Source organism: Vigna radiata, unplaced genomic scaffold (assembly GCF_000741045.1).
Source record: "Vigna radiata var. radiata cultivar VC1973A unplaced genomic scaffold, Vradiata_ver6 scaffold_262, whole genome shotgun sequence".
In the NCBI taxonomy this organism is placed as follows: domain Eukaryota; kingdom Viridiplantae; phylum Streptophyta; class Magnoliopsida; order Fabales; family Fabaceae; genus Vigna; species Vigna radiata.
In genome coordinates, this window is record NW_014543980.1 from 409705 (window position 1) to 419880 (window position 10176).

The 10176-nt window shown below is 35.1% G+C and overlaps 1 protein-coding gene across 1 annotated transcript; it reads left to right on the plus strand.

Annotated features, from left to right (window-relative positions):
* The first annotated feature begins 6624 nt into the window (after positions 1–6624).
* LOC106755098 (uncharacterized mitochondrial protein AtMg00810-like) lies at positions 6625–7404 on the plus strand. Its single transcript, XM_014637196.1, has one exon. It carries the CDS (start codon positions 6625–6627, stop codon positions 7402–7404), a length of 780 nt encoding a protein of 259 aa, XP_014492682.1.
* The last annotated feature ends 2772 nt before the right edge of the window (positions 7405–10176 follow it).

Here is a 10176-nt window from a genome sequence, read left to right on the forward strand (position 1 = left end):
CATCCATTGTTTTCTTTTGTCAATTGAATCACCTTTATTTTGCATGTTAATATTTTTATCTCAAATCCAATTTATTAATTTTTATTTTCAAGTCTTATTATTTTAATTCACGTGAACGAGAAAGCATTTTGAGTCTCTTGGGAAAATGATACATGGTCTTACCATTTATATTACTTGTACGATTTGGTACGCTTGCCAATTTGTCAACAGGCAGCAGGTATTTTCTATTGTTCATAGATGATTGGACCAGGAAGTGTTGGGTCTACCTATTGAAGAGGAAAGGAGAAGGGCTGCAACAATTCCAAAAGTTTAAAAATATGGTTGAAAAGAAGAGGGAGAAGAAGGTGAAAGTTTTGAGAACAGATGGAGGAGGAGAGTATACCTCCACTGATTTCATAGAATATTGTGAGAGGGAGGGAATTGTTCATGAAGTTCCCCTCCTTAACGCCTCAACACAATGAGGCAGTAGAGAGGAAAAATATAATTGTTCTAAACATGGTCAGGTGTATGTTGAAGAGCAAGGGACTGCCAAATTTCCTATGGGGTGAGGCTGTGATGACATCTGTTTATGTGTTAAATTTGTCTCCAACAAAGAGACTAAATGGTGTCACACTAGAGGAGGCTTGGACTGGAGTGAAGCCAGATGTTAAGCATCTGAATATTTTTGGCTCTCTATGCTACAAACATGTTCCAGAACACTTGAGAAGAAAGGTTGATGACAGGGGAGTTCCATTGATTTTGATAGGATACCATGTTACAGGTGGGTACAAGTTGTATGACCCTATACTAGGTACAACTTCAATTAGCAGAGATGTAAAAATTGATGAAGTTGGAGAATGGCAGTGGGACTCATGAGAGAAAGGAGGACCAACCATTGAGTTGGAAAGTGAACCTGCAGCAGATTCAAAGGCATGCAGGAGGGAGGAGAGTGTTAGAAGGTTGATAAACCTCTCCATTGTTGTGTTTGACGCTAGAACTCGGAAGGGAAGTAAATCCAGCAATTGGCAGCGGAACTTGATGGAACTCAGTGAGTGGTTTTTGCGGCAGAGAAGGAGATGGTGTGGTCCTTAGCTCAGACAGCCTCCATTGTTGGAAGAAAGCTAAGATGTGGGAGAGAGTTGATGGAGAAGATGACTTTGGTAAGCATTTGCTCGGTAGAGATAAATTTCAGAATGTAGAAATTTCTCNTGATGGAGAAGATGACTTTGGTAAGCATTTGCTCGGTAGAGATAAATTTCAGAATGTAGAAATTTCTCATATATTCCAAAGTGAATACAAGGACAACCAAGGTGAGTTATATAGACTCCTCAACCTTGGGCTTGTGATGAAAAATGTGTTCAGCCACTATGAATCATGTTGCCTAACTCTAATACATGTTCTAAATGTGCTAGCTTCTAGAATCTATATGGAGTACACGTTTATTTCAATTTCTAAAATAGGAAAGTTCCCGGTGCATCCCCTATCAAGCTAAACTCACCCCTCTTTTATGTAAAATGACTTCTTTGTCCTTCTTTATTTATCCTTCTTTATCTTACTTCTTTTAAAAATTTATTTTTGTCTTGAGTTAGTGGGAACCAAAGAGGTAACCATAACTCAAGTTGTGAATTGCCATGTGTTAAAATTTCTAAATTTTGAAAATATGGTATGGCAATTTCTTTGAAAAACAAATTAATATGAGAAAACTCAAAGATAGATGGAGAAAAGTTAAAGGATGGAAAACCTCCCCTTAATAGTCTTGGTTCTATGAGGAGTGTAGGAAGAGGTGGTGCTTGCTCTTTTCCTAGTTCTTGTTCTTCTTCTTGTTTTATTGGCTCTTCTTCTTTGCTTCTCTCTCTTCTTTCTATTTCTCTTCTTGTCTCTTCTTCTTTTCTCTCTTGCTCTCTTTTCTCTCTTCTTTGCTCTTCTTCTTTTCTCTCTTGCTCTCTTTTCTCTCTTCTTTGCTCTTCTTCTTTTCGCTCTTGCTCTCTTTTCTCTCTTCTTTGCTCTTCTTCTTTTCGCTCTTGCTCTATTTTCTCTCTTCTTTGCTCTTCTTCTTTTCTCTCTTTTGCTTCTTCTTCTCTTCTCTCTTGCTCTATTCTCTCTTGTTCTCTTCTCTCTCTTTCTTCCTTTTCTTTTCTCTCTTGTTCTCTTCTCTCTCTTTCTTCCTTTTCTTTTCTCTCTTTTTCTCTTCTTTCTCTTGATTCTTGCTCTTGTTTTTCTCTTTTTAATCTCTCATCTCTATATTTGCTTGTCTCTTCCCATAACCTCTTAAGATTTTCTAGAAACTCACTTTCCCTACGAGAGAACCCACTTAAATTGTTAATGAATGANTGGCCTTCTCTAATAAGTTCTCTCATAAGTTCTAAGTTACTTTGAATATTTAGAGGCACAAACTCTCTTCTCAAACAAGCTNTCAATTCTTTCCAATTATGAATGAGAGATTTTCTTCCTATCCTAACATGATATTGCCTTTCTTCCCACCACTCTCTTGCATATTTTTCAAATCTAGAAGTGTAGAGACTAAGGATGTAAGATTCACAATCTCTAGAATAATAGGATTCAGATTTACTTTTGCTAACCATGAAGAAATGCATGTCCTCAATTTCCCTTTCCCAAGCTAGGTATGTTAAGCACCAATATCCTTACCAAAGAATGGAATATTTTCCCTAGCTTGTTTATACAAATTATCCTCAATCCTATCAAACTCATGAAATNAACAAGTCTTCCTTCTAGCTTTATCATGTTCTCTCTTGATGTCTTTGTAACTAAGTGGCTTATCAAGATTAAAATTCTTAGAAGAATATCTTCCAAACATTTTATGAATTTAAAAGTTTTCTTGAAGTAAGGACTAAAAGATTTCACTTAAAAGCAATATTCCAGATAAGAGAGGTGAACCTAAAAAGGTTGCTTAAGTACCAAGTCTTGCCTTGCCAAATATGCTTCTAGTTACTTACTAAGAATCCTTAAGTCAAAATCACCTTTAAATGCACCAAAAATTCTAAAGACAACAATCAATCATGAAGAGAAAAAAAAAAACTAAACTTTAAGATTTTTCCAAAATCTTTGAAAAATTGAAAGAAGTGAGGTCTCTTAGGTGAGGCTTGGACTTTGGATCCAAGACACACTCACTGCCTACCAATTTTAATGAAGAATTAAGAGCAAAAAATTTACAAGTGATGGAAGAACACTTGTGAATTCTTCCAAGTCACTTGCTTAATGGCCATTTACAAGTACTTTGGCAAAACAAATGACTTGAAACAACAAGGAAATGAGAAGGAAATGATGTGTGCAGCTTTGGCTTCTCTCAAAGAAAACTTGCTGGCACTAGATGTAGCCACACTAAACTCACAGTTGCAGGAAAAGTGAGGCTAAAATTATAGTGTTTTGCACGCTGTCCAGTAGTTGTTGTTGCTGCAACAATAACTGGAAAATTTTGCACTGCCGAGATGAATTTTGCTATGCCAAGTCAACCATTCAACCAACTTTAACCTCACCAATCTTCTTTCTAATATGCTACCAATAATAGAAAACTGCTTGATGCTATTCTGCAGCCACAAAACACTCACAAAAATCCACCAAGATCAATGTTAATTGCGACAGAAAGAAGTTATTGTTGTTGCTGGACAAACCAAACAGAATTGCACCAAGGAACTTATATCAAACACTTGGTGACAAATTTTCAATCAAGACAAACAAGCAATTAATTCGGTTTGCAATGAAAGTTGGCACTCAAAAGGAACTTAGAATGGCTCTAGAACAGATTCACAAAGCAATAAAAGACACACATGCTGCAGTATAACAATTTTCACATAAATTCTCCAAATTTGGCAAAGTGTTTGATGTAATGTCTCAAAGAAAACTGCATATATGTGTTTTTGCGGTTGTTGACTTTTATCTCTTGGATTGCGGGAGTTTTAAGCTTCTTTTAGGTGTTATTTTTCAATCACAATGGTTAGGAAAACATAGAGACTTTTCTCCCAGCTTTTGCCAATCCACACAATCAAAAACTAAACTAAACTTTAAGGTTTTTCAAAACTGTCTGCACATTGCAAATTGCGCTGGAAATTTCGAATTGATGCTTAACTGATATGAAACACAGTGTATGATGATTTCCAACAAGTTTATATGGTGATAATGACTAGGTGCAGGCAGCTAAACACTCACAAAACAAAGTACAGCAGAAATTGGCTATGACACTTCCCAAAAAGTGACAAAAATGAGGTATCCAAGAAATGACTACAAGCCAAATCGAAAATTGACCATATGAACAGTAACCCCCCAGTTTTGATGCACTTTTAACAGATGTTTAGCTCATCAAATCAACATAAAACAATTGTTTAGAGAAAATGGCTATGCTACTAGATGAATTCAAGCCAAATGTGGAAGTGACATGATGATTTTGTGCATTGGTGTATATCTGACCATAAAATCAGTTTGGACACATTTTAAATGATCAAACAAAGTGGTTATGAGGTTCTAAATGCACAAAAAATCAGCAAAGATGCAATTTCACCATTCAAGTTGCCAAATTATGCAGAAAATGTATAAAAATCTGCTGCATTTTATGAAATCAAACTTAACTGGATTCAAACTGGTTTAGGAACAATGAATTTCAAGGAGATTAAGTCTAGATCTAGCTCTAGAAAATAAAGCTAGCAGAATTAAAATGACCTACTGACTTGCAAAGACAACAAAACACGGTGCAGAGTTTATTTTGAAATCATAAAACAGCAAACATAACAGATTTGCAACAACTCAATTGTTCTTGCTCCAAACTTCAGATCTGAATTTAATTCAATTATTGGAGTGGTAATCATCAATTCAAACCAACAAAATAGCTGACACACACCTCTGGATCACAAATTTCAATTTCCATAACAGAAACTGATACAACAGTAAATTTTGTTGCTGCATTCTCGGGAAATCCCGTAACTCAACTATAGTTTTTGTGATTCAATGATGCAAATGGCTTGTATACACTTGAAACAAGTTTAAAATCACGAAGGAAACTTGCTGCAAACACCAAACATCACAGATCTGGACTGAACAGAGATTCATAGTAGTTCCAGATTTAGAAAACAGAAAACGTTACGCAGAATTCAAAAATTTTGCAAAATTGGTGTTTCTCTTCAATGCTAAGCTCATGTGATCAAAGCTAGACAATGTCTTGATGCTTTTTAAGATCGATGAAGAGCTATCACTGCACGGGATTGACTCAATTACCGAAACACATTTGCTGAATGGAAAACCAAATAACAAATCAAAACTGCTTTAATCATAGCACAAGACTTGACAAAAACTGAAATCTGAAATTTAAAAGCTGAATAGAATGAAAACACACAAGATGCACCGATTAAAATGTGAAGAAAACACTAAGGAACAAGTGAATGAACACCAAAGGCTCACTCACACAGATGCAGTACGGAAAAAAATCAATGAAACAGTGACTTATCTGGAGTGTGGATCAGCAAACATAGGCTCTTAATACCACTTGATAAACCTCTCCATTGTTGTGTTTGACGCTGGAACTCGGAAGGGAAGTAAATCCAGCAACTGGCAGCGGAACTTGATGGAAGTCAGTGAGTGGTTGTTGCGGCAGAGAAGGAGATGGTGTGGTCCTTAGCTCAGACAGCCTCCATTNTTNGAAGAAAGCTAAGANGTGNGAGAGAGTTNATGGAGAAGATGACTTTGGTAAGCATTTGCTCGGTAGAGATAAATTTCANANTGNAGAAATTTCTCATATATTCCAAAGTGAATACAAGGACANCCAAGGTGAGTTATATAGACTCCTCAACCTTGGGCTTGTGATGAAAAACGTGTTCAGCCACTATGAATCACGTTGCCTAACTCTAATACAGGTGCTAAATGTGCTAGCTTCTAGAATCTATATGGAGTACACGTTTATTTCAATTTCTAAAATAGGAAAGTTCCCGGTGCGCCCCCTATCAAGCTAAACTCACCCCTCCTTTATGTAAACTGACTTCTTTATCCTTCTTTGGTGGACTTTATTTATTGGGCTTGGGCCCCGCGTATCAGAGGTCTTCTAGAGTCACTCAGATGCCATCACATTTGAGAGACTATGAACTAGCCTATGATGCTACCATTTCATCAGAGGGAAACTTTGTTCACTTTGCTTTAATAGCAGAAGCAGAACCAGTGGATTTTGAACAAGCTGTGAAGGATAAGAGGTGGTGCAAGGCTATGAAGGAGGAAATTAGTTCAATTGAGAAGAACCAGACGTGGGAACTGACAGAATTGCCTCCAAACAAGAGACCAATAGCACTGAAATGGATTTATAAGTCAAAGATAAATCCACAAGGTGTTGTGGTTAGATACAAGGCCAGATTGGTGGCCAAAAGGTATTTGTAGCAAGCTGGAATTGACTATGGAGAGGTGTTTGCACTTGTGGCCAGAATGGAGACAGTGAGATTGGTGGTTTCAGTTGCTGTGCATAATAACTGGACCTTACATCAATTAGATGTAAAGTTTGCTTTCCTGAATGGAGACCTGAAAGAGGAAGTTTATGTTGTCCAGCCTCAAGGTTTTGAAGTCAAGAGACATCTTAACAAGGTGTAGAGGTTAAAGAAGGCCTTATATGGGCTCAAGCACGCTCCAAGGGCTTGGAACCAGAGGATAGACGGGTTCATGAGTAGTATCGGATTTGAGAAGTGTGTTTCTGAACATGGAGTGTATGTTCAGTGTTATAAGAAGAATGAGAAAGCAGATATGGTGATTGTGTGCCTGTATGTGGATGATCTACTGATTACAGGAAGTAGTGTTCAGAAAATTGTTGATTTCAAGCTCCAAATGCTACAGGAGTTTGAAATAAGTGATCTGGGCCAACTCAGTTATTTTCTTGGGATTGAATTCACCAAAACTGATGAAGGAATTTTGATGCATCAGTCCAGGTATGCATTGGACATGTTAACTAAGTTTAACATGCTTCATTGCAACCCTGCTAATACTCCAACAGAGATGGGAGTGAAGCTTGAGAAGGATCTTGAAGAAGAAGTAGTTGATCCCACTAAATATAGAAGGATGGTTGGGAGTCTAAGGTACTTGTGTAATACAAGGCCAGATATTAGTTATAGTGTGGGCTTGGTCAGTAGATTCATGCAGAATCCCAGAATTTCTCATCTGAATGCTATCAAAAGGATCTTGAGGTATCTAAAAGGTACCACCAAGTATGGAATTTTGCTGCCTAAAAGTGGATCGGGAGGAGATGTGAGAGTTACTGCTTACTCATACTCGGATTGGTGTGGAGACAAGGGTGATAGGAAGAGTATAGCGGGGTACGTGTTCTTTTTGGATGGGGCACCAATTTCTTGGAGCTCTACGAAGGAACCAGTTGTAGCTTTGTCTTCATGTGAGGCAGAGTACATTGCTGCGTGTGAAGCCACTTGTGAGGTAGCTTGGCTTGATTAAGTGATGAAGAAATTGAAGATTGAAGTTGGGGGGAAGTTCAGACTGCTTGTTGACAACAAGTCAGCCATTGACCTGACTAAGCATCCTACATCACATGGTAGGAGCAAACACATCGAGACATGGTTTCATTTCATCAAAGAACAAGTCAGCAAAGGGAAGCTAGAGATGGTATACTGTAGATCTGAAGACTAGATTGCAGACATACTCACTAAAGCGTTGAAAGGAGAACGCTTTCTAACACTTAGAAAGCATATCGGAGTGGAAAAGTTGGAGATCGGAGCAGACCCAAAGGAAGAAGTCACGAAAACCTAGGGTTTTCGCCTCAGAGTGAAGATCAGCTTAGTGAAAGGAGTTTTCACAATTTTTTAATCGGTGGAAAACTGTCTCAAAGCAAAAGAAGGAGTTTTTACCGATTATTAATCGATGGAAATGACGGAGGTTCGCCGGAGATGGAGTTTTTTTCACCGATCAATCGGTGAAAGAAAGAGGGTTTTTCATCAATCGTGTTCTTGTAGTGTTTTTGTTTATGAGGGGTGTTGAAATGTAAACAAAAACGCACAGTTTCAGTTCATCATTCAACTCATATAAATATTGTAAAATCATATTCATTTTGGATAATATGAAATACAGAAGAAATTCAGTACCTTTGTTTTGTTCTTTGTCTCTTATAATCCTTTGGACGTCTTTGGTGTGTGCTTGCCTGACGATGTTTGGCGGTGACAGTGAACCCTTGTAGAGCGGCTTCTCGCTGCCCCTCTCTCTAGAACTTTCGCGTTTCTAGCTCTCCCTCTTGCCCACGTGACTCTGCTTTGTTTAAACACAACAAATATTTCCTTTGTACAGTTTTATGCTTATGCCTCTACCTTTTTGTAATATATTTAACATTGATAAAGAAGAATTAGTAAATTATAAAGAATATTTGTTATAGTGATATAATAAGAATGGTTTAAATTAAGTTGATAATAATAATATTATATATATTATGATGTAATGATAATATTTTTATTTTTGTATTTTGTTTATTGTGATTTTTACTTACGATAGTTGTATATGTATTGAGGATCGAAAACGAGTTTGGAATGTTGTGAACATGAACAAACGCATATATAATTATGTGCTAAATTATTTAACAATATCTATTATGACTAGAGAGTTATGGGTTTAATATGACACCGGTGGTTTTTCACCATGGATATATCAGTTCTATAATCAAAGTATATTATCTTTTGAAAAGAAAAAAAGGACTTTTGTAAAATCTTGAAAATTTTGGCATACCTTTCGATCTAGGTTCTACGTGCACTGATGCCAAAAAGAGTGTATGACTTTGATATTTTTTGAAATCAAAGCCTTACGTCCTTCCAGATATAAGACAACGCAATTTTTAAAATATTTTGGAAATTTTGGTACATCCTTAGAATTCAGTTATATTAATCAATTCCAAAAAAGAATATATGTGATTAAGAACTATGTAGTACGAGAATGAAGTTTTGAATATAATCCTGAGAAGCTGGGTACTATAGATTTTTACTCCTAAAAATGTTAAAGGTTTCACAAATGCTAAGAAGCATTAGTAATAAAATTGACGCTGCAAAGATTTCGTACCTATATATATAAAATAAACTGATGGCAAATTATTCATTAAACAAAAGATTTATAATTTTAATTTTTAAATACTCGGTATAACTGCTATTTTTTGTAATTATGTGATATTAGTTATAACAATTGTCTATCATACATCTATAAAAATAATTATGTCTATTATTTAATAGCATAAATATTGTAATAGGTTTATGATTTTTTAAAATAAAATTATATATGAATTTAGCATCAATTAAGATAACTTCGATAATTTATCTTTAATATGTCATCATATGAACTATATCACAACAAAGCAATAAAACTAAAATAAAATCATGAAAATAATGTATCAAACTTATAATAATAAAATATTAAATAAGTTTTTAGTCATTCAACTTAATATAAAATTAAAATTTATTTATGTCTAAAACTTGATATATTTTGATTTTTAAATTTAAAAATTAAATAAATATAATACTTCTAACTGAATTACATTAAAAAATTTTGACATGTTAAATATATTCCATGTCAGTATTTAAATTGTTTATATCTTTTGACACTTTTTCAATTCAAATCAATTGAAAAATACGTTTTATATTCAATTTAAAATAATTAAGTTAAAAGAACTATTTCTATTTGATTTTAAAATTTAGAAATCAAAATCTATCAAAGTTTCATACGAATTTCAATTTCACGCAAGTTCAATAAAAAAACATACTTAATTCATAAAAAAATAGAAAACAATCTTTTAATAAAGGAACTACACATTAAAATATTTGATATTTATTATGAAAAAAAATAATCAATCTATACTTTCAATAAAAACAAAGAAAACTAAAAACCGCTTATCAATTTTCAAATGATCAAATTTATAGACATAACAATTATTTGGGGGTTACTCCCTCCACCTCCCCATTTGTTCCCTCTACCTCCTCATTTTTCTACATTTTTATTTTAATTACAAATATAACCTTTTGTTTTCCTTTTTTAACCTTTATAGTTTTTTATTTTTTTACTTATTTACCAAACCCTACTTTTACTCTGATCTCTCCACCCCCTCCCCCCATTTCAGATTTGAGATTCGCCCTTTTTCTCTCCTCCGTCTCATTTTCTCCCCCCGCCCTTTTCTTCTTCACGCGTCACACTAATTTTTCTCTATTTGACTCTACTTTGCACTTAGTCGTGGTGGAGTGC

Bases quoted from the DNA above. Each gene is read 5' to 3' on its own strand.
- LOC106755098 (XM_014637196.1), top strand. From the start codon at position 6,625: ATGAGTAGTATCGGATTTGAGAAGTGTGTTTCTGAACATGGAGTGTAT.